The sequence below is a fragment of the Myiozetetes cayanensis genome, unplaced genomic scaffold (genome assembly GCF_022539395.1).
Source record: "Myiozetetes cayanensis isolate MyiCay16 unplaced genomic scaffold, myiCay2020 scf1, whole genome shotgun sequence".
Lineage (NCBI taxonomy): Eukaryota > Metazoa > Chordata > Aves > Passeriformes > Tyrannidae > Myiozetetes > Myiozetetes cayanensis.
In genome coordinates, this window is record NW_026086604.1 from 147,227,415 (window position 1) to 147,252,212 (window position 24,798).

The 24,798-nt window shown below is 45.8% G+C and overlaps 1 protein-coding gene across 1 annotated transcript; it reads left to right on the forward strand.

The window, feature by feature from the left end:
* The first annotated feature begins 242 nt into the window (after positions 1 to 242).
* Positions 243 to 24,521, forward strand: GARS1 (glycyl-tRNA synthetase 1). The gene is made up of 17 exons (XM_050320785.1): positions 243 to 407; positions 3,728 to 3,829; positions 6,651 to 6,753; positions 7,745 to 7,886; positions 8,498 to 8,586; positions 9,954 to 10,030; positions 11,704 to 11,849; positions 12,678 to 12,827; positions 14,367 to 14,529; positions 15,214 to 15,378; positions 17,595 to 17,707; positions 18,026 to 18,166; positions 19,404 to 19,489; positions 20,496 to 20,605; positions 21,946 to 22,039; positions 22,674 to 22,864; positions 24,175 to 24,521. The coding sequence occupies exons 1-17, from the start codon at positions 273 to 275 to the stop codon at positions 24,298 to 24,300; spliced, it is 2,133 nt and encodes a 710-aa protein (XP_050176742.1). The 5' UTR covers positions 243 to 272; the 3' UTR covers positions 24,301 to 24,521.
* Positions 24,522 to 24,798: the final 277 nt, after the last annotated feature.

Below are 24,798 nucleotides of genomic sequence, written 5' to 3' on the forward strand. Positions count from 1 at the left end.
CTCCCGTGCGCGCTCCCGCCCCTCGGTGTGCGCGCCCCCGCTCCGCCGTGTGCGCGCTCCCCCTGCCGCCCTCCCTTCCTTCCTTCCTTCCTTCCCTTCCTTCCCACCCTTTCCCTTCCCGTGCCGAATCTGCGGGCGCGGCCCGTGCGGAAAGTGCCGCGGCGGGAGCCCGGCCTCGCTTTACCCCGGCCCCGATTTCATCATGCGGGGGGCGGGCGCCGCCGCCCCGTCTCCTCCTCCTCCTCCTCCTCCCCCGCCCCCTCCTCCCGCTCATGCCGCTTCCCCGTAGCGTCCTGCCCGCCCTGCTGCGCCGCCTCGCCCGCTCGCTCCGCTCCGCCGCCCCCGCCATGGACGGCCCGCAGGCCGAGGCGCTGCTGGCGCCGCTCCGGACCGCGGTGCGGCAGCAGGTAAGGCGGCCCGGCCGAGCGGGGCCGGGCGGGGCCGTGGGAGGTGCCCCCGTGTGTCCCCCCGCACCCCGGGGTTTGCCCACCTTGCCCAGGGGTCGCGGCGCATCCCTGAGCTCCCCCCCCCCCCAGACACAGACACACACACCGGGCACTGCGGGGCCATGGGCGGTCCCCAGGGGTGTTCGCGGGCTCTCTGTCCAGGGGGTGTCCCCAGGGTCTCTGTCGTGGGTGAGGGGTCCCCGCTCAGCCCTAGGGGTCGGGGGTGTCGTGTTTGGGTCGCCCTCCCGGGCCGGTCCTTTCCCGTCCCCGCAGCGCTGGGTCCGCCTGGCTGAGCTGGGTCTGTGCCCAGCCCACCTGGGTGTCCCCTCCCGGGCTGGCTGTGCCCGAGCCAGCAGCGCTCGCCGTGCCCTGGTTTGCAGCCCTTCTCTCTGTCGATGTGTCCGCATCCCCTTGGGGGTCACACGGCGGTGTCCCTCCCCTTAGAGCTGAGTTTCCGCCGGGTTTTCGGAGGTAAATGACGTTCTTTAGAGTTGCGTGTCTGCCCGATGCAGTAAGGGAGGTTAATTCCTTTGCATATTTTCCATTTCATCATTCTCGTTTGTCTAGGTAGGTGCTGTCTCCTTTTAGCTGGGGCTGCATCACGTCCTCTTCCCGTCTCCCATCTTTAGCATCCTTCTTACCTGTGAAGGATTTGGTCGTCTTTTAATTTCCTGAGTAAATCTTGGTACCCTTGCTGTGACACGAATGGCAGTGGAGCTTGTGGAGTTCCCCTTCCCCCGTTCTTTACCTGTGCCCGGGTGTTCCCCATGTGCCTCCTTTAAGTGGCTCAATCCATATTATTCTCCTTAGCTGCACGCATAGCTGCGTGTGTGTCCCTTGTATCCGTGGATTTGTGCGTGTGTTTTCCCATTAAATGAGTGGATTTATGGCCCTCTAATTATGCCAGCACTTCAGTGAGTTTTTATTATGAATCATTGTACAGCATAATGCCTTGGCAAGGGAGCTGCTTGTAAATAAAGCAATGATCTCTAGAACCAGCCAATTTATTTAGTTTAAAATCCTGGGTGCTGTCGTTTGCCTTTTAAAGTATCAAGGCACCCCTTCTTCTCTGGGATTGAAACTGGAGTGTGGGGTGCCAAGGGAAGGCTTGTGGGTGAATTTGTGTAGCTGGGGCTGCCCATATCGTGTTGTACAAGTGACTGTAGTAATTCCCGGAGATGTTTGCCCAAGAGGGAAGGGAGGGGGAGTAACAAAGATTGGGGTAGTTGATACCTCTCCATGCGGGAGGCTGTGTCTGTCAGCTCCAGGAGAAGGAGTTTGATTAAACCTGAGGGACTCTCAGCCTATGGAGAGTGAGCAGCGTATCTTCCTGCAGCAGTGCCTGATGCAATAAGCTGCCGTGATCCAGGGGTGGATCCCTTCTCTGCCTTGCTGGTCTGTGGGACAAAGCTGCAGCAAAATTTGCCACATCGAGTGCTGCTGTGCACTCCTCCTCTGGGCTGGGCTCGGGATCGGAGCTTTAATTAGACCGAGTCCTGTCAGCAAACGTAATTATTTGCCTCAGTTGTGTTTTTTTTTTTTTTCTTCCCCTCCTCCTTGCGTATGTCTGAGTGTGTCTTACTTATAGGTCAGGACAAAGAGTTGCTGTGTGCTGCTTTTGGATGCTCAGCAGTGAGCAGGGTGTGAGGGCTCTGTTGACTCAGCAGTAGCTGCTTTGCTGCTGCCTTGATGTTTTCCTGCTGCCGACCCCCTGGCTCGACAAAGGCAATTTGGACTTACTACTTTAAAAGGAAAAAAAAAAAACCAACACAAAACACCAAACCAAAACCCCAGATCAGATCCCTCCCTCTGCCACGTTACCCAGGAATGGCAGTTGGAGTTCTAAACCCCAAAGTGAAACTTTCACGTTTGGGTATAAGCAGTTAACAGGAAGGAAACAGCAGATTTGTTCTGTTCTTGTAGCCCACGGGGTTAAGGAGCCTGACAGGATTCTTATTTTTCCTTCTCTTCGAGTGTGTTTGTTTTAATGCAGTGCTTGGAGACTTCCTTCTTTTATTAATAAAATTAGCCTTCGAACCCCTCGGTCTCTGAAGTACTTTTAGTTTCTCTAATCTGATTACAGAATGGCAATTAGTGTATTCTCTTCTCTCTGCTTTCTAAGTAAGTTACCTGTAATATCAATGTCAGGAAAGCTCAGAATTTAGGAAGAAGCTGGTGTTATGGGAATAATGTAATCACTATGGATAGTGGGGTTGTTTTTTTCCCTTTTTCCTTTTTGTTCAATGGAGAAGTGCAAAATGCAAGAAAAATGCTGAACTTGGAGCATCCCATTTTTAGAACATCCCACTTGACATCTCTTTTCCTCTTTTCCTCCAGCTCCTTTGTCCTTCCCAGTAACTCAAGATAGATCTTGGTTTTGGTGACGAAGAGTGGACTCAAAGGAACACTTTTAATTCATTTATCTCGTGGTTCAGTGACAAACTGGGCATGACTGCTGAGGATCATGCTCAGAAAAGAATGGTGTTGGGTGTGTAGGGGTTGAGCACTTCCCTGGGATGAAAGGGGAGAATCATCCCCACAGGGCAGAGAGACCTTTGTGGAACTGTAACAAGGTGATGGTGGTTTGACTCAGGTCAAGATCTTGGTGTAAGCCCCCTGCGGGGATTTGCTGCTCTGAAATATTTAGGTTTTCTTTTCTTTTTTTTTTTTTTTTCCAAAGGTGTTTTTACTTTTTGTTGACTTCGTTTTTTCTTAAAGTTACTGAACGAGTTTTAAAAATAATAACAGTTTTTACAGATCATGCTCAGACAGTAGGCAAAGAGTGTCTGTCTTCTGGGAGACCTTCCTCTGAAAATTTGTGTCCTTACTGCTCCGTTTCCATCAGACGGGACAGAGAAAAAGAAGTCTGAAATAGTCATAAGTTTTGAAGGAAAAGGAAGGGGTAGAAGGAAGAGATGCCTCGTTACTGAGTGGGAGAGCACAAAGTCTGTGCACACCGTCTGAGAATCCACTTAGTGCATCCTCAAAGACATAAACCAGGAATTTGTGGAAATCGGCTGTACACAGAGGACTAGATTTACACTCTGAGGTTTAATAGCAGGTCTGGGGTTTCACAATAGTGTGGGGTGGTTGAATTTCTCTAATGATGTTTACTTCTGCTAACTCTCAAATGCATAAGTGTTTCTCACTTGCAGCCTCTGGAGACCTGTGTGGAGAGCGGGGAGGCCGGACAAAACCCTCCTTTTGGATTACCAGGGGAGCTGGAAGAAGGAGAGGTCCTCAAAGAATGAATCTGTACATTGTCCTTTGTCTCTTTCTAGGGAGAGCTGGTAAGGAAGCTGAAGGAAGAGAAAGCTCCCCAGGTGGATATAGACAGAGCTGTAGCGGAGCTCAAAGCTCGGAAGAGGGTTCTAGAAGCAAAGGTGAGTCTGGAAATGAAATTTTGAGTCCCCCAGCCTTGCCTGAAAACCCTTGAAATCTCTACTTAGTTTTTTTTTTGCAGTATTGGTTTGGGCTAAGCAGTCACAGCAGGGTAGACTGTTTAAATCACTTCTGAAGTAGTTTGCAGGTTTCCCACTTTGTGGCAATTTCATTCTGTATGTGTTACACTAATTTCTTTCAGCATTAAATCAGTGTGCAAACAAATATGAGTTCAAATTGAGGTGGTCTGTAATTAAAGCTGAACTTGAGTGTATATGTCACTAATCTTTGTTTAATGTATAGATCTTTTTTTTGTGCACAGTGAGAGCACATGCTCTCACTCTGAAGAGTTTCCTCTTCAGATTCTTAGTGCAGCACTGAAATTCCCAGACTGGCGTGGAACATGTTTATTTAGAAATAATTTCCTTTGCTGCAGTTTAAACAAAGTTTTTGGAGGCATTTCAAATAGCCTATGTCTTTCCTCAGCCTTAAAAAGAGGGATGGGTTGAAATTGTGTCCCCTTCTTGAGAAAGAAGTAAAATACACTTCTTTATCCTGTGAGCTTTCCTTCTCTTTCCAGACTAAAACAACAAAAAGAAACTCTTGAAGCTGCAAAACAATCAGGTGTGCGGATTCACCTGGTAAACTGTGAGGTTCTTTCTGATTCGTATTTCGTATCAAAATGATTGTAACTGTGCTTTGGTGGCACTCCTAAAAATGAATGAATTAATGAATCAATGCACCGCTGCTTGCAGCTGCCTCACTGTGAGCTCGTGAGTGCACCTGAAGTGAAACCCTTTGGCCCTGTTTGCCCTACAGGGTCATGTGAGAGGAACAGGTGCTGCTCTCTGCCAGGTCTGGGCTTGTGGCTGCCTGTTTGCACACATTTAAGCTAAGTTAATGTCATTTTTACTTAGTGTTCATCGTAGAGCTGTGCTCTGAAGCCATTGCGCTGACGTCCAGGTCATCCTGGAGTGAACAGCATCGAAGTGTTTTCCCAGTTTTGTTTCCCAACCCTCAGAACCTGGAGAGATGCAGCCAGGCAGGTTAGGAGTCCTGGGATCCCTGAGAGCCCCACCTTTGTGCTGGGAGAGGGCCTGTAGGATGCAGTGTGGAGGTGTGCTCAGCACTTACACAACCTGTGTGGGCTGGCAGTGCAGGAGTGACCTTGCAAAGGCAGCATCTGCCCTTGTGAGTGCCGCGCTCCAGGATGGGAGTGCGTCCCTCCTGGTGGCATTCCCAGCAAGGCAGCACAGTCACTTGCACCTTTTGGGGCAGGCAGCAATGTGAGGGTTTGCTTTAGCAGCTACTGGTGGTTTTCAGCCCCTGTGATTCCTACTTAAAGACAGCAGAACAGCTCTGAATCTGACTCTTTGAGCAGGGCGGGGCAGTTGAGTGTTTAAAATTCCTTGGTTTATGTCCTCAAACCATAAGTCAGTAGATGATTCCGCTCCTTTACAGGGTCTTTCTTCCCCTTGAAGGCTAACACAGGCACTTCTGCCTTCTATTTATAAATACATTTGTGTTTATAAACATCTGCCTCTCTGACATCTGCACAGTTCAGGAACTGTTCTCTCTAGGTAGTAGAGGGAGTCTGCAAAACTCCATACCTGCTGCAGTTCCTGCTGTGCTGCTACCATTCCTCCCTGGCATTTCAGAACTGGGCTGTGCCACTGCTGCTCTCCTCCTGTCCCTCTCTGGGCAAAAGCCATCCTGTGTGTTAGGAAACCCTGGTCACCCAAATGGCATTCTCTGTTTTTAGGCAGAGCCTGCCAGGTGGATTCCCATCCAAGTCCTGTTCTGGTACTTGCTGTTGTCATGTGTGTTCTCTGTCTTGTCTCTGACTCTTTCTGTCTCTTATGCAAAGTTGTTCCTTGGTTTCTGCTAATCCACGGGAGCAGCAGAGGTACAGTGCTTTTAAAATTAGACCACGCTTATTTGTCTTTAAAGATGGTAAAAAAAGGAAAAGCTTGAAATAAATGAGCATACAATACCTTTAGTTACCAAAGAGCTGTTCAAAATGATGTTGTGAGACACTTAAGGTGATCTGAATTTATTCAACTTCTTGGCTTAACTCTGCTTTAATTCTCAAAACATCTTTCTTGAAGAAAATCTTTCAGGTTTGTTGACCTCACTCATAAATTGGCAAAAATCATGGTTTTCCAGATAAAACAGAGGGTTTGCTGTAAAACATTTTCAGAGTATCTAGTTAGGGCTTTAAAGCACTCTGTAACTAAATTTTCTGAGTGCGGGGGGGGGGGTGTATTTATGAAATATATTTACATTTTGCAAATAGATATTCCCTGTACAGGTACCTAAATACACCCCTTTGTCAGAGCACAACGATGATGGTGCTTGTAATCTTCACAGTCAAAATTCTTTCATGTGAGGAGCACTTCATTAAAAGGTTCATATATACCAAGAGTTAGATGTGTGTAGCCTGAGCTGGTCACTTAAAGCTCTTCTTATAGGCAGGAGCGGGAAATAGGTCAGAAGAATTGCTTTGGAAATTGGCATTTCTTTGCAGTGACTGTGAAGAAAGCTGAGGATAACTAGCCCGGGGTTAGTTGTCTGAAAGTTAGGTCATGAGTCCACCTCCAGTGTCTGAAGTGCTGCATTCAGACAATGATGTTCATAACTGAGCACTTGAATCCCAGTGGGACCATTCCTCCTTGGAAAAATGAGCGTGTTGGCAGGATACCTTCGCTTCAAAATGGTCTTTGCAGACTTTTGACTCACAGTGGATGGTGGAGAGGATTTCCAGAGAGTTTGTCCTGCCAGAAACAGGAGCTATTCACCGATTTTGGTTCGCTTGACTTACAGGAACTGGCCTTACAGCCCAAAGATGACATCGTGGACAGAGTTAAGATGGAAGACACTCTGAAAAGGAGGTTTTTCTATGATCAAGCCTTTTCTATTTATGGAGGTATGAGTTTGAAGAATTTTACATTTTATTCCCTCTAGGCCGATGTTCTGGTCTTTCTGGCTGGGTGAAATGCTGTACCCCTGAAATGTTGTATTAATGCAACATAAAAGAATTTTTTTTTTTTAGAGTTTGCTTTTAACTTTCTTGTTTGAGTCTGTAAGCCTTTCAAAAGTTCCCCCTTTCTGAAGTCTTTGAGCTGAAATTTTGTCTTTTCCTTTCTGAATGTAAATGAGCGGATTTCAGGATGCATGTTCTGAGCATTTCATTGTAGAAGGTGATATCTTTGCAGAGGGATAGGGTGTTTTGGCATTTAAGGGGGCAGCCAGCTTATTTCCTCAAACATTCATCTCTGTTTGAGCTTTTCCTGGCAAGATAATCACAGATTCTCAGAATATCCTGAGTTGGAAGGGACCCACAAGGCTCATCAAGCTCTAAATGGCCCACACGGGGATCAATAATGCTCAAATCCACTGTGAACTTTAGAACCTGTTACCCTAGTGAACTTTGTCAATGAACTTTATGGCACAGGTGAACAATTGTGGCTGTTAAATCTCTTCAGATGGCTGATAGGAGCATCTCAGGAGGCAGCACAACGACTGTATGGTTATTGCTCTTTCACCTAAGATACTAAAATAAACACTCTGGGTTGTTTTATTGGCTTTTTTTTCCCCTTTCATGACTAAACTGCTGATTGGCAGATATGTGTTATTACTGGCAATAACATATTGCTTTGGCTTGTGCATGATCACTTCTTCTGTATTCAGATTCCTCCTTCAGAGAGCTTGCTCCCACAAAACTCTTCACAAAACGTAATCCACTGGTGGAGGGAGTGTGGATTTTGGAGTTGTTGGTTGCAGATATTTATCAGCTGCAGCTTCTGCCACCCCAGTGCTCTGCAGCTGAACTGGGCTGGTTTGTGTACAGGGTGGTCTATGGGTGCTTCATACAGACTTGCACCAACCACCCTTTTTTTCCCTTTTTCTCTTTGCAGGTGTCAGTGGTCTCTATGACTTTGGGCCTGTTGGGTGTGCTTTGAAGAACAACATCATCCAAGCATGGAGACACCACTTCATTCAGGAGGAGCAGATCCTGGAGATCGACTGCACCATGCTCACACCAGAGCCAGTTCTGAAGTAAATACGTGTCTTTTTTTTGTTGCAGCACGTCATTTCTGGTCATAGTTGCTTTTTAATATGTAGACTTCAGTAAAATTACCCACAGGAATCTTGAGACTGGGTCACCCAATTTCATACCTTGCTGCAGTGCAAAATAATTAGATCCCAGTGCACAGGGCAGTGTGAGAAGCTGTTGTTCTATAAATCAGGGGAAACAGCAGTACTGAGACCTGACCTGAGTCAATTGTGTTGCTTTGTGTGGGTTGTGGTGTAACAGGCAGAAGCTTTCATGGATCCCTGGTTTAAAATCCTGGGAATCTGTCCACCTGAATTACTGCTTGCTCCTCACAACTGCAGCTCTGTCTTGTTTCGATCACAATGTCCTAAAGGCACTAAGTGTCATCTTAAAATTTAAGATTTAGGTGAACTGATGCTTCTCACAAGTCAGATTTTCTGCAGGGTGGGGCTGTTTAACGTGACTCTTTAATCTGAAGCAGGAGTGAGCCTGCAGTTTGAGCATGTAGTTTGAAGGATAATGGTCTCTCCACTGGGATCACACAGTACCTGGTGCTGTCTGGTGGCAGCTGTCATGTTCCTTTTTTTTTTTCCTTCTGTGTCATCTCTTCTAGGACTTCTGGCCACGTAGACAAGTTTGCTGACTTCATGGTGAAAGATGTGAAAAATGGGGAATGTTTTCGTGCTGATCATCTCTTGAAAGGTTTGACTTTGTTCCAAGGCTGGGCCTCTGGTGGTACAAACACTGGGAAGGAGAATCCTCCTCAAGGAAGGCCTGTTGGTGTAGCCAGTCTTTCATACTTGTGTTTGTAGTTAGATGATCATACCACGCTGAAGGTCCCATAAGTTCTGTGAGTGTCTTAAACAGGGTCCAGGATCTCTAGTGAAAACATAGCTGTGTCCCTTTTATAAAATCCCATGTCATCAGGCCCTAAAAGATTACTCAAGCTGTATAACACGATTACTGTTCTCTACTGTATTCTGGTCCTGGTTTTCTTGAGTTTCAGTTGCTTTTCATTCAGTACTCAGAAATTATATTAAACGATGACATAAGGAGTCAGAGCATGTTTTTCCCATGCAAAGGTTAATTACATGGCAGTTGCTGACTAATGTGTGTACCTTAGAAATGGACTTCAGGCATTTCTCAGATCTGCAGACTCCTCTAACACTTCTTTCTAATTATTGATGAAAATGTAAAAAAAAAAAAAAAAAACCAACAAAAAAATGACACCAGTCTTAGAAATAAGAAACCTATTTGAAAACTTTTTCACGTACAGCTCCATTGTGAAAGGAAGGATTGTTCCGCTCTCTGTTTAAGTAGTTTGTGCTCTCTAGTTTTTGAGCCTTTTCCTTGGAAGTTAAGCATGTGGAACAAGCTGTATTGGCATGAAAGCAGTTTTCATAATACTCATTTATAATTTATTTTTTTTTTTTAGTTAAAAAAAAACTCAAAAGGAACCCATCAGACCTCTGCCTCCTTTGCTGAACAGCCTCATAAACAAGCGTGTCCCTGTCTGTTCTGCAGCCCATCCCTGCTGAACAGCCACCTGCTGTTACTGCCAAACTGAACTGTTGCTGACTGAAAAGTCACACTGCTTTTTTCAAACGGGAGTGGGAAGGCTTGGCATCACTGCCTGCCTTTGTGTCTCCCAGAGGATGTTGTGCTGTGCAGTGGAACACAGTCTGACCCCGCTGCACCAACTCCCTACGTGCCTCTGTGCATTGGGATGAAATTAGCCTTGCTGGCTCAGGATCACACATTGCCTTTCATTTCTGTCTGTATTGGAAAGGAAACAAGGAGAAAGGGATGCAAAGCCATTGCTGGGGTTTAAGGAAATAATACTGGAAAGAAACTAGATCAGGACCTGTTGTTTTCCCTCTGGTACATCAATACAGTTGAACTGTGGACCACCATTGCCCTGATGACATGAGTGGAATTGCCCTGATGGACAATGTCAAGAGAAGTGGTGGGCATACACCTGTGCTGGAGGATCCTCCTGATTTGTCAGGCTTTAGAGTGGGGTCAGTGGTGGAGTTTCAATATAAACTCACGACCTGCTTTTGTTACAGCTCACCTGCAAAAGCTGATGTCTGACAAGAAGTGCACAGCAGAGAAAAAAGCAGAAATGGAAAATGTTCTAACACAGGTAGGTGCCAGCACGGGGAGGTGGGTGCTTCAGGGAGGTGTGTGTGGTAGGGGAAGTGCAGTGCTCCGAGTCTAGAGACAGTGTCCCTTTTCTGTTCCTGAGGATGCTTGGAAGTGTTGACCTCAGAGATACATGTTGGGCTTTACATTCTCACAAATCCTGAACAATTACTTGTTAATGAACACTGTGAGCTTGCTGGTTAATCCCGTCTCCTTCCCACTGTTTTGCAGAGTTTTGCTATTATATTAGTCTTTGAGTGTTGGATTGGTAGGGCTGAAGCTCAGCCTTTGGAGCTGGCCTGCTCTGTTCCACTTCACACCCTGGCAAAAAGCCTTTACCTTTGTCAATCTCTCACTGCTGGATTGTTATACAAAGCAACAGAGATGGGTGAGAAGTTTTGTCAGGGTTTTCTGAACCAGCTTAGCACTGAATTGGTGTGTTTTGAAGTTGTCTCAGCTTTTGAAGCCCTTGAGATTTGTTCCTCTGTCTCTGTCACCCTGCACAGATCTTTCCTGTGTTTACTATGAGAATAGTTGGTGCTCAGGCTGACATTCCAGAGCAACTGTACAGGCATTTGCCTTTCTTTTTTTCCATTTGTTTTTCTTTCTTTCTTTTAAATGTTTGTTCTCATGACTTCTAGGAGAATTGCTTCCAGAGCTATGCACAGAATGAATGTTTTCTTCCAGAAAGAGAAACTTTTTTTGCCACTGGTTTGCATCACTGAGCAGCTGCCATTAGGATTTCCATACTACAAGCTGAACTTTGACCATCCTTTAGGGAAATCTCTCTGTTAATAAACTCTTTTTACATTCTGTTTCTCTGATACGTGAAGTATCATGACAATTTTTTTGAGCTCATTTGATTTTAAACTTGAATGTTAAATTATTGCTGCACTGTTTAGTATAGACACTTTACAGTACTGGAACTACATTTAAAGATACATATGCAAAAGGCTGGTACATAAATGCACAAAACAATGCCAGAAATCATACTCTTGTGCAGTCAGGTTGCAATTAGATCAATGGTTCTACTACTGCTTGATTTCCAGAGAAAAGGGAAAGTAGGTTCCTTGAAGGGGCTGGTGTTATCCCACTTGTGGTCATTAAAAAGTTATTTTTAGAGCAGATGGAAAATCTCTCACCAAGAAGCCTTGAGCTGCAGACTAGCTCTATTTAGCTAAAATTCAGAGGAGCTCTAAAAGAGCATCTAATGCGTAGCTTGAATATTGTGTTTCACGCAGCAGAAGAAAGAGAAATGAATGCAAACAAAACCCTGCAGAAATTTTAGCTTTCTTCTCCCTCATTGCTCTATTTTTTTGTTCCCAGCTCAGAGCTCCCCATGTTTTAGCTGAAACTGTTCAAAAGAAGCTTCTGGTGGGTGGTGGTGCAGTCCCAGTGACTTTTCTTCTGCTTTACACCCACTCTTGTGCTCAGACTTCCTGTGCTTTGACTGAATCCTGGACCTCTATTACTAAAATGGGTTTGCAAATGTGCAAAGTATTCTTCTATCACTGTCTCAAGCTTTAGCTTGCTTGAAAATTTATGTTAAGTGGGCATATTTTGAGCAGGTGATTCAGAGCTGTGGATCATGCACAGTAAAAGATGAAGGGGACATTATTGATTCCTGTTATCTTGTCTAGTAATTAAAATTATTGCCTTGTGTTTTGCTATTAGTTGGACAATTATGGCCAGCAAGAACTCGCGGATCTCTTTGTGAACTACAATGTGAAGTCACCTGTCACTGGGAATGACCTGTCCCCTCCTGTTTCTTTCAATCTGATGTTCAAGACCTCCATTGGGCCTGGAGGAAACATGCCTGGGTGGGTACTAATTTCCTTCTGATCATTCTCTCCCTGCTTTATAGATCACTTGGAATAAAAATGAAGTCTCTTGAGCAACCTTCCCCTGCCTTTCGGCCCCAGCCTTCTCTGGCAGTGTAGAAAACCTACTGGAGGGTACCTGTTTGAGGGTGAGGTTACTCAGCAGGGTGATCCAGGGGTAGCATAATTTACACGTGTAAGAATGCAGGGGTGGTTGTCCTGAGCTGGGATCTCTGAAACTAAAACCAAAACCTTCACTGAAGAGCAGAGAATATAATTCTTGCTGCCTATGCTCTGGAATGGGATAAAAGCTCTCTATGTGTTCTCCAGTGTAGTATGAGAAATAGTTCATGTAGGTTGTATTCTCTGAGGAAGTCACAAATCACTGTAGGGGTTGTAGGGGCCTTACACTAAAGCCCCTCAGTGCTGTATTCATGGTTTACCTCCAAAATCTATGCTTATAAGAAGGCTGGTGCAGCAGAGGCATACATAGGAAAGGCAGGGAAGCTGCATTCCCTGTGACCTCCTTGATGTCACTGGCCACTGTATTTCATTCAAAGCCCCTTTTTCCATTCCATGGTTGCATCTCAAAGCCAGCCAAGTCATCCAGTTTACTTTTGAGAGTAACTGAGGAGTGCAGTGTTTGGGCTACAGCTGATGCTGTTTTTTTCCCCTTCAGTCTGTTGCTCCATTGTTTCATGTCTGAAGTTACAACTCAAGAGAAAAATTACCACCTTTAAGTTTGGCAGTAACTGTGTATTTCTGTAATCCCTGCTTTCCCCGCCCTTTTACCTTCCTGATTTTTTCCTCTCCCCCATTTCCTTTCAGCTATCTGAGGCCCGAAACTGCACAGGGAATATTCCTCAACTTCAAACGTCTCCTGGAGTTTAACCAAGGCAAACTGCCTTTTGCTGCTGCCCAGATTGGAAATTCCTTCCGAAACGAAATCTCACCCCGCTCCGGCCTTATCAGAGTGAGGTACTGCAATCTTCCTCTTGCAAAAGAAGGGTACCAGGGAGCAGGTGGCACCTCCCTTTTGTTCCAGTGTTGGCACAGGATTGTTTCACTTTAGTGCTTTCTCCCAGAAGAATCCCAATTATGTACCTAGTGAGTCTCAGGGTTCACAGAGGAACTCCTAGATAAGGTTTTAAGTACAGAATTCTATCTCAATGGCTTGTGAGAAGTAAAATCTGAAATAGTTGTTGTATTAGAAATAAACTCAGTTTGAGTGACAGAATTTGGCCTCCATCATAGTCTGAACGAGTCATGTTAAAGGTAGCTGTGTTTCTCTGCAAGACTTTGCTTGTTTAGTTATGTTCATGCAATATACTTTAGAACTGAAATCAAAACGTGGTTGACCTTGCAGCAATATTTCCTTGTCTCGGTCCTGCAGATTCTACAGTTCTACAGTTTATTACAGAGAGCAGTTTTATTGCATTTTTGTGAGATAACCTGAATCAGGACGTGTGTTTGTGTCACAGGGTCAGTGGAGCAGGAAGGCTCAGGGTTATTGAGAATTCCTTTCAGTTCTATCTCTGGATAAAAGTGATTGTTGCATTTCATTAAGGACAATATCTCTGTTTTAACTGAACTATTCTGATTGCAAATCCCTTCCATATAGTTTGGAACAAGAGCTCCCATGCACAGGCAGTACGTGTTGTAAACCTGGTGATTGATTAATGTGGTGCCACAAATGTCACTGAGAGGCAGTGGCATTGTTAACACGAAGGGAAGTCTTTGGAATTTTCTCAGTCCTCCTGTTCTCTTTTGCACATCTGGAAATGAGAACTTTTATCATTGAAACCATTTTCAGTCAAATATAAATTATACTCTTGTGGCACATTTATTGGAGACTGTTATTATGCAATCACAGCAAATTACGTCCTGATGGCTGTGATTTACAGTTAATAATTACCTAGAGCTTTTTTAAAGGTTCTTGATAATGAACTAATTCAATGGAAAGTGATTTCAAGCAAGAAGGCTCAGAATCAATCTATGGGTATAGATGTGTTAAAGACAAGTTCTTAAAACAGATTGCACACCATTGCTGAGTGTAGTAGTTCCATTACCTTCAAGAAATTATCACCTCACCTGGTTATTTTTGGCACCTCTGACATGAGTTAAGGCTGCTGAATTAATCAGTGGATTAGTCTTCATTGACCTTGTAGGGAACAAACACTTGCACTATGGGCATCACAGCAGTCAGGAAAAAGACTCCAGAGAACTTCTGGAAGTACTTCCCAAGGTGGTATTCCCTTCTCTGATTCACCCTGGTGTTGACCACGGCCTAGAGAGATCTAAATGAATTTGTAGAAAGTTTTATTAGGAATTTGAAGATGAAAGTAAATCCAGGGGGATGAGACTGGTTCATGTTCCAGTCCGTACAATGTCTTGGCTCTGGGTTTGTGTAAGCTTTTACACTACTGACTTGCTTGTGAGAGGCTGAAGCACAATAACTTAATATAGGGGCTGTGGCTAATGCTAAAATATTTACTACACATTTGTTTGTTTTCACAGGGAATTCACCATGGCAGAAATTGAGCACTTTGTGGATCCCAGTGAGAAAAACCACCCCAAGTTTCAGAATGTGGCAGATCTCAACATCCTGCTGTACTCGTCCAAGGCCCAGGTCAGCGGGCAGTCTGCCCACGTGATGCGGCTGGGAGATGCTGTCCAACAGGTAACCTTCCTCTTGCCAGCACCTGGAGCTTTGGAATATTGCTCCCAAGCATAAGTTACAGGCTGTTGTGTTGGTGCCATCTGGGGTTTGCTCCCAGATTTAAGAGCAGGTTCTCTTCAGGGAATCAGTGTCACTGAGATCCAAGCCTGGCCCTTGGAGCCAGTAAAAAAAGGATGCAGGTGGTGCTGGGATAGTGGTTAGAGGTTAAACTCCACTCTTAGCTTATGGCTAAGAATATTAATACCAGCACTAACTAGGAATCTCAATACTCAGCTGCTGACCCCAAACAGTACTTGGCTTGCACATTGAGGTTTCACTGCCTGATTCATCCAATTATGAATGGGTAGGTTTTCCAACCCCTCTGCCCCAGCTCCCCAAAACCCCAATTAAAAAAAAAAAAAGCCAAATAAAAAATGCACCGAAACACTGCCCCCCAAACCCCTAAACAAACCCAAAACAACAAAAAAAGAACAATAACTTACCATTTGTTCAGATGGTGCCAGTGGCACGAGGTGAACTTGAAAAGGTGTAAGAGTTTCAGGGGACACACAGTACTTCGCCACAGGCAGGGGCAAGAAATTCTGTCTGTAACGTGTCAGGTCGTCTGCAGAGGCACAACAAATCATGGCACTGCTTCCTTGGGAATGAATGTGAGTCTTTTCTTCCCGCTTCTTCCCTCTCCAGGGTGTGATCAACAACTCCGTTCTCGGTTACTTCATCGGCAGAATCTACCTCTTCCTTACAAAGGTCGGTGTGTCCCCGGAGAAGCTGCGCTTCCGGCAGCACATGGAGAATGAGATGGCTCATTACGCCTGTGACTGCTGGGATGCGGAGTCCAAAACCTCCTATGTAAGTGGCAAAGGGAAAACGGCTCCCCCTGTCAGATCTGGTTTATTTCTTGCTTCTTAGAAATCAGTCCCACGTTGGCCTGAGCACACTCAGTGCAGTGGAAATATTCTGAATCCGGGGCTAAGGGGGCTGGTCGGCTCCCTGCAGTGCACTTGCACTAAGTTTAGGAACTGTTCATGCTGCTTTTGTAGGTCCAGACTCCTTTGCTGGAGCCTGAAGTAGCCTGGGGACGTTTCACTGGTTGAAATCCGTCTGGAATTAAGAGAAACAGAGTCCTAGTGCTTTCCAAAGACTCAAACCCCTGTAGCAGCAGCGGGGAAGGATTTGTTTTGCTGGAGGCATTACTCCAGGGCAGATTTCTTCCTGCCTGAATGCTTGCTCTTCCTTTCCCTCTTCCAGACTGTGAGAAATGAGTTGAATCCTGCCAGTTCAGACAGCTAGTACTGGGAGAAAAATTCCCAAAGATTTTTTTTATCATCTTCCTGCTGAGTCATTAAGAGCTTTTTGGTTCAGGCCTTGTTGAGTGCTTATTCTCTTGTATTGTTTGTTGGATTTAGACTTATTACTAGGGATGTTTTGTTACAGCTGTTTAGAGGAATAGCAGCCAGTGAAGTTCTGCCAAACTTAAGGTTAGAAAAAAACCTCCTGCATCTCAGATGGGTGATTTTCCTTCATGTGGAAAAGACCTGTAGAAACAGGTTCCTGTTTCCTCTGAATGTCCATACCTGCTCTAAGTTCACAGGCTCTCTTCCCAGCCTGCCCAAAACTGAACATGTGTGGGCCACACCATTTAGATAAGATTATTAAACTTTACAAACCTTGTCATGGATCAGGACAACCCTCACAGAGCAGTGGGTCCCAACCCAGAAGTGAGCACAGCAATCCCAGGAGCATGACAAAATCACCTTATGAGGTGGACCCCACTTTGGTTTGTCACTTAACTCTACCAAAAATGTTTATACCAACTTGCAGCTACTCACTATTAAGAAGTGAACTGCTCTGAGTAGCTTAAAATTCATTCTATAAAGTTTCTGCATTGAATTTTTGGGTTAAAGGATCTTAAAAGATCCAATGCCTGTTTCATGGGCAGGGACACCTTCCACTAGCCCAGGTTGCTCCAAGCCCTGTCCGACCTGGCCTTGAACACTTCCAGGGATGGGGCAGCCACAGCTTCTCTGGGCAACCTGTGCCAGGGCCTCCCCACCCTCACAAGAAAGAGTTTCTTCCTAATATCTGATCTAACCCTGCCCTCTGTCAGTCTGAAGCCATTCCCCCTTGTCCCATCACTCCATGGCCCTGTCAAAAGTCCCTCTTCAGCTCTTTTGTAGCCCCATTAGGCAGTGGAAGGGATTCTAAGGTCTCCCAGAGCCTTCTTCCCTTCTCCAGGCTGGACAACCACATAAACCTGTATTTTGTGTTTTCTCAGAAGTACCTGTAGTAACCTAGTGGTTTAATTTGTGTAAAAATTCCTCAGCATGTTCTGGAACATGCTGGTTTTCAATCACAGGGATTTCTTCTTGTTCACATACCCTTCCCGACACCCTGCTATGTCACTGCAGTCTGGAAAGCCACACAGCATCTGGCTGCCTGTATGTCCACACTGATGTGACAGTGTGAATGGGAAGCAGCTGAGGAGCCTTTTCTTATGCAGGATTGTCTTTTATAAAATCCAGAGCGAGGTCGTATTTGCTGCAATTATTAAAAAAGCTTCATCAGTTCTGTGTGAACGGTGATGAGTTTCCTCCTTGCCAGACACGCTGAAATGTTGAAAGAAGAGCTTCCCTTGCATGTGCTCTGTGTCCTACCAGCTTGTAAAGCCAGGCATTTGGCCACTGATGTGGCTGGTTTCCTGCTGTCTGTTCTGTGAACACCCTGGGGCCATGATGTCTGTGTGCCCGTGGCATGTGAGTGACAGGGCTGTGTGCTCTAGCCCCAGCCCCGAGCTGTTGGCACAGGGCTGTGCTCAGCCAAACCATGTGGAAAACCTGGCCCTGAACACAGGCACTGGTTACATGACTGATTGTTTCCTCTGGAAACAAATGGAATTACTCAAATGAAGGGACAGCTAGTGAGTGAGGGCTGCTTGTTGTAACAGAGCTAATTATGTAGAAAAAACAGTCATGGGAGCAGGGAGGGCTTAGGGGTGAATAAACATATTTGATGGTTAAGTGCGCAAAAGAATGAGTTGGTGAAAGCCTCCACTTTTGTTTTTCCAGGGTTGGATTGAGATCGTTGGCTGTGCTGATCGCTCCTGCTATGACCTTTCCTGCCATGCCCGCGCCACCAAAGTCCCTCTTATAGCTGAGAAGCCTCTCAAAGAACCTATATCCTTTCAGAATAAACCAAATCCTCCTGAAGTGAGAAGTGATTTGATGTTTTGGGGAACTGCACAGCTCTAATTAAAGTTACGCCTGTAACTTTAGCAAGGAAACCTAGAACTACAGAGCAGCATCACTTTGGGAAGTAACCTGCAAAGATTTGAGCTTGTGGATATTTCTTGTCGTTCCTTTCCTCTCTTGGAGGGAAATTCCTTAATCCAGAGGTGGAGGAGACTTGTTTGTGTTGTGCAGCAATTAGCTTTGACATAATGAAAGAACCAGGCCCTACTTTCTGTCCTCCCAAACTCCTTAACTGCCTTGTACAGAACAGTCAACATTGTTCAGTTTGAGGCAAATAAGGGAGCCATTGGCAAAGCTTATAAGAAGGATGCAAAGGCGGTGATGGAATACCTTTCCATGTGTGACGAGTGTTACATCACCGAGATGGAGCAGCTGCTCAACGAGAAAGGGTGAGCTGGCTGTGTGTGAGTGGTGCCTTCCTCTGACACCTCTGGTGCTGCTGGATTTATTTGAGCCACCTGAAAACAGCTTCCTCGTGAGAGCAGGCTGTGTGCATCATCTGAAATGTTTTGGTGCTGTCCCTTCCACCAGTCATTGCTGGTCATCCATCAACATATATCGTGGTGTGTGCCCATAAATCAAATATTTGTTTGTTTGTGTGGAAATGAGCTTTAGCAGGATCATCCCAGAAGAGAGAGAGATTCCGTGAAATGGCAAGTGTTCACCAGCTTCCCTGCTCTGGTTTGAGGGTTGACCAGAACTGCTGGATGGTTTAAAACTTAAATTTTAAAATTAATAAAATAATTCTGTGACTAGTGGAACACAGTTAATGGAAAATACTTAAATGAGAACCAGAACTTGTGTGAGTATGCTCCAGTGTTCACTGAGCTGCTTTAGGACCTCTTGCAACCTTTGACTTACTGAGGCAGGAATTGGTGTCTTTTTCCTTGACCTGGCTGCCTGCATTCCTAACACATGCAGAACTGAAAATATAAGAGGTCTCTACAGTTTTCAAATTTGGCTGAAGCAGGTCAACAGCTGTATATGTTATGAGAAAGCTCATGGTGCAGTAATAACAAAATAAACTTCATTTTCTGCCTGAAAAGGTACAGGGTGTAGGATTAATGAATGCACTCCAGAATGGTAACATTTACATTTTTCTTTTTTTCCCTAAGATTGATTTCATTTACATCTCTGTGAGTGTGGAAGTGTAGAAAAAGTAGCAGAGGATTGCAGGATATGGTGTACACACATCAAACCCAGGAGAAAGTGAATTTAGTCCATCCAGAATCTCACTGAAATGATTCAATAGATGAGTTACAAGCAGTATCCTGGTTTTATTGATAGTAAAGTCTGCAGCCAGTGCCTGCTGTGTGTTCCTTTTTCTCTTTAGTGTATGTGCTTCATCCTGAGAGTTTTCCATTTCCTAATTGAGTTTGCTTCAGGCTGTTAACCACAACTAAGTTCACTGTGATTATGAAAATGGTTGCTTTTAATGTACATGTAGTAATTTTATTATTAATGCAAATTTCTTTTAATGGGTGTGCTACATGTTTCTTTCATCTCTAGGGTTTGCCCTGGCTTCTGTCATCCCACTCTTACAGTCAACCAACTGATGCAATTAAGGAAATACAACTTGTTTGTTTATTGTTGTAGCTTTTAAGTGATCTCTCTTTTCCTTTGCAGGGAATTCACTGTTGAAACTGAAGGGAAAACTTTTAAATTAACAAAGGACATGGTTACTGTGAAGAGATTTCAGAAAACATTACATGGTAAATTTGTATCTTTGTTGTTTGTTCCTCAACAATAAGAAGGCAGATCAGGATACACTTTGAATGTGATACACTTTAATAGTGGGATTGTCCTGTTAATATTGTATCACAGCACAGGAAAAATGCCAAGTGTAATTTCCTTGAAATTTGACTGTTGTTTGAGTTGGAAGGCTTTCACACAGCAGTGGGAGTTCAGTGACCATTGATGTGGGCCAGTTTGCCAGCTTGTTGCCTGGTCTGGTCACCCATTAGTAGACTTGGAGTGAGGTGTTACAGTCACAGTGCCACAGCTGCATATTCCAGGATTTGTGAGGTCCCGTGTGGTGCTGGGAACCAGCTGCTGCAGCGGTGGAGGAGCTGGGAAGGTTTGGGAGCTTTCAGCTCGGTGTCCATTGCAGTGCAGCAGATGGGTTGTGACAGGCTGCTGGAAGGGCTCCCTGCAGACCTCTGTGCTCAGAGCTCCTCTTTGTCACTCTGCTGCCTGGAACCAGGTCCCCTGGAATCTGCCAGCCCTCCAGGCTGCCCTCCTGACCAGACTCTGCCAGCTCACAGGTCCAGTCAGTTCCTCTGGTAGCTGATAATCACACCAGCGTTGCTCAGTGACATGTCCATGCCAAACAGCACCCCCAGACAATGCCTGTACGTGGTTTATGGCTTGGTGTGGAGCAGGGACTATTCCCAGTGAACAGTTTGGATGAGGCTTTGCTGTTGTGGAGTGGAAGAAGGTTTATCTGCATGGATGGAAGTTGTGCAGTGTTATTTGCCCTTGGGGCCAGAGATGGGGCCCTGAGTTGTTTTTTTACAGCCTAAATACATTCTATACGTGGACTAAGTCCAAATCTCTATTTCAGGTATTTGTATGTAGAGCAGAAATGTTTAACCTTTTATTTCCATGCTCAGATACATGTAATCAGAACTTCTGAGCAGGAAGACAGCATCAGTAACCACATCTTTTTCTGTGTATAAATCCATGTTTAGTGATGACATGTGTTATTCTGTGTTCCAGTGGAAGAAATCGTCCCAAATGTAATTGAACCCTCGTTTGGAATTGGAAGGATCATGTACACAGTGTTTGAACACACATTCCGCATCCGGGAAGGAGACGAGCAGAGAACGGTGAGCTTTCCCGAGGCTGGGCCTCAGCTGAAACCACCTGCAAGCACTTGCCTTTCCCTGGCGTCCAAGGAAAGGGCTAAAATAAGAGGGCACAACACCCAGTGGAGCTGGGAGAGCCCAGGTGGGCTGCAGGGCTGCTGTTTTTGCCAGCGTACGTGTCATTTTTACATGCGCCCTCAGAGCGTTCTGGGGCCGGGTGTGCATTGAGGCTCCTGCTGTGCTGCTGCCAAGGGGGTGAGAAATTCCTCCTTCTGGATTCACACTTGGCAGTGTCCCATTGCTCAGAGAAAGGCATCTCTTCAGTGTTTAATTTCCTTTCTTTCTGCTGCTTTTCCTGGAATCGCTGTTCCATGCAGCAGGACGGACAATGGACTAACTGTTTCCTCAGTCCCCTGTGAAATTCAACCTTCTGTGATTCTGAGCAACCCTAAAACCTTGGCCTGAAGCTTTGCTGTAGCAGGGGCCAGTGTGTGTTACATCCAGAGCACCAGCCTCTTCCAGCCAGTGCCCAAATGTGGTGCTCTGTGCCCTTGCTGGTGGCTCATGGGAAGCTGGCTGGAAATTCCACGCTGGTTGTTTTTCATTGTTTCTGCCCCCTAGACTGTGGTAAAGAACTGTAACAGTGCTCCTTCAGGTGCTACAGGATGTGATACAGTTATGAGTGGGGGAAACAAGGTTCAGGAGCCCAGAGCTGGGACGCAGTTGACTTTCAATCCCAAAATGCTCATGAAATGAATTAGGCTTAACTGCCCTTCTAGTACCCATTTTACTTTCTGTGTAGTGTAGGCTGCTCTGTATTCTGGTACCTCTCACATGCAAAACTTCTGTCCCTTTTAGGCCTTGCTGATTGCCAGGAAAAGTTTTATTATTTTCCCTCACTTTTGGCACATTTTTATTTTCTGAGGGTGTCTGTGTAGGGTGCTAAAAGCATTTGAGCTGCACATGCTTCACGTGTGTGGAGTCTCTCAAACAGGGTGTTTGGTTTAGGCTGTGCCTAAGAATAAATCTCCTGGAAAGACCCCCTTGACCCTTCATTTTTCTGTAATTCAGATGAGGTTAAATTTCTTCAGGAGGGCTCTGGTAGACCTCTTTTGGTGGGAAGTAACATTTAGCTTCAGGAGATAAGGAGGGGTGGAGGACAGCTGGAGAAAACCAGTCCTTCAGTGGTGTGAGGTGCTGCTACTGGGCCCTGAATGCTGATGTCTAAGAGAAGGCCAGTGACTCCCCTGGAACAGTCACCCTACCTCCAGCCTAAGTCAGAGCTTATTCTCACCTCCTGAGAGTCTGACCTAACCACTGAACTTGTATTTATTTGTGCTTTTTCTTTTTTTTTTCCTTAGTACTTCAGCTTCCCAGCTGTTGTAGCACCGTTCAAGTGCTCCGTTCTTCCTCTGAGCCAGAATCAGGAATTCATGCCTTTTGTCAAGGAATTATGTAAGTGTGTTATGCACTGTGGGTCTGATGGGGATGTGCAATGGGAAGAGAGAGAGAAAATAGCATTGGGAGAAAATACAGGGAGAAAATAGCATTGGGATCCCATAGCTCTTACACATGCAAAGGGAGTGTTGTTTACAACCAGCTGAGATGGCTTTGGGTATCCATCAAACTCTTCATCTTCCCTCAAAACACTCAACACCATGACTTTTCCTGTGTTGGTTTGCAGTGTAAAAGATGTTTGTTTTTTTTCCTGCTATGTCAAAAATACACCCTTCCCCCTGCTTGGGAGAAGCTGTCTGGAGCAGTGTGCGGGGGGAGGTTTTAAATGTTGGTTTGTTATTAAGGTTTTCTTTGCTTTTACTGGCCAGCTAGTTTATTGAATCTGTCCCAGCACACATGAGGCTGGTGTGGTTTGGAGTTAAAGCAGAGTTGTGGGACTGCAGTCTTGACAGAGACTGAGACACTGGATATTCTATCAAAGTAAAATTGAGGGTCTGTGGTGCTGTTTGGAACCGAGACACGAGGAGCCCTCCCTTCAGGTATCCGTGAGGATACAGGAGGCCCCTTGTAGGGTTGTGTTGCCTGCTGAGCATGTAACGAGTCCTGGTGATCCCCCTTGCCTTCCCTGCAGCTGAAGCCCTCACCAGGAACGGCATCTCTCACAAGGTGGACGACTCCTCGGGCTCCATCGGCCGGCGCTACGCCAGGACTGACGAGATCGGAGTGGCCTTCGGGATCACCATCGACTTCGACACCGTGAACCGGACGCCTCACACGGCCACCCTGCGCGACCGCGACTCCATGCGCCAGATCCGCGCCGAGGTGAGGGGCAGGGGGGCAGGTCTGGCTGCTGGCAGAGCCGGCTGTGTTCCTGATGGGTTTGGGGAAGGGCATTCCCTGCTGTTTCTGATCCTGCAGTGGTGCTCTGGGGGAGCTGCCTCCAGCTCAGCAGGCGATTTAGCTGTTCTGAGAAATCCCCGGGGGAAAGATACCGGTCAGACAGAAAGATACAGGCCCTGCTGATGAAATGGGGAGAAGCTTTTGTTTTTCTTGAATGCAGAAGTGTTGATCTTACCTGAAAGCTGTGCTTGTGCTGATTGCACTACTCTTTAGGGTGGCTCTTAATGAGTGAAGGCTGCTGAGTAAAAGCATTAGCTGGGTTGTGTCTGGCTTTCAAAGGCAGGGCTCCTCTGAATCCACAGGCACCACAAGGCAGATCTTTGCTTGCTTTTTGCCTTACAACTGCCTTCTTGCTGGTGTTGCCCGTGCAGCATCAGAGAAGCTGATGAACCATTCCCCAAAAGCCACACCTGCCCTAAGTGTGCTGTGCTGGTATGGCCACAGTGCTGGAATGGCAAACCTCCCTGTGCTGGTCTCTGCCTGTGAGCAGAACTGCTCAGAGCTGTGGGTGGGCAGGCTTGAGGGTTTTGGTGTTTTTCTTCTCTCCCTGGCCCCCGCCCCAGGAACAGTTTGGTTCCTGGAGGAGGAGGAGATGGTGCTCACGTGTGAGGCTGAGCTGTAGCTTTGCTCTCTATAGAAGCACCTGGGGCTGCTGGGCTGGCAGGGGGTTTGGCTCAGTGCTGGTTCCTCAGGGCACCCACCTCTCTCTGTATCCACCTGGGTGAGCTCTCACTGCCCAGCACCAGAGATGAGACTTTGTTTTCCTTCAATTCCTGCAAATTTTCTAGTTTCTGGTCGATACTTTGCACAGTGGGCTGTGGGGAGCGAAGAAAAGATTGGCAGCTTCTTCTGTGCTGGTCTTACAGTAAATAAGGCTTGGATAAATCCTGGCTTACAGCAACTTCTGGTTGTGTGTATGGGCTTTTTTTTTTCCCTTCCAGAACTGTAGCACAACATTACCAGGGATGAACCTTGCTGTGGTCCACCACAGAGACAGTTGCATTTCTGGGTGGAATAAAAAAAAATCCATGGATCACCCTGATAACTGAGATGACACCATCATTTAAGATGTTTTAATTAATGGTTTCCTCCCCAAAAATGATCCCCCAGCAGATGCCTTGTACCTCTTCTGTCGCTGATGTAAAAACTACCCACGTTCTCCAAATACCCAACCAGAGCAGCTTGACTTTGTTGACTTTGTGTTTCCTGTGTCTTTGTGGCTTTGCCTGCAGATCTCTGAACTCCCTGCCGTCATCCGTGACCTGGCCAATGGTTATCTCACCTGGGCTGACGTTGAGGCAAAGTATCCACAGTTTGAGGGACAAGAGACTGGCAAAAAGGACACAATAGAGGAATAAAGAAAAGGACCTGAAGTAAAATCCTGTCAAATGTCCTCTTTTTACTGTTCATGTTAATAATGAAATAAACTTACTGTGTATTATTCAAAGCTGCATTGTTTGTGCACACAGGGACTGTCTGGGCTTTTTCTTTTCCTCGATTGCTGCCCGGATTTAACTTTAAAAACTGAAATAATTGCAGTCTGAGTTGAAGGTGTTATGAATAAAAACGCCATTATCTATGCCTGCTTCTCTGTGTTCCTGCAGCCTTGTGCTTTCTTCAGAAATTACTTTTTTCCTCCTCTTTTTTTGCCCTTCAGCTTAGGGCTGGGATTGTTATAGGCTCATTACAGCCCCTCAAGAAGCCAGGATCACACAGGGTTTCATCTGGATTCAGATCACTTCGGACTCTTGTGCAAGATGGTACCGGTTGCTTGGCCTCGTGTCTGTGAAGGGTTTGATCTGGTGTCAGTCCTTCTTTCACCACATCACTGTGCTTCAAGCAGCCACCTTCAGGGT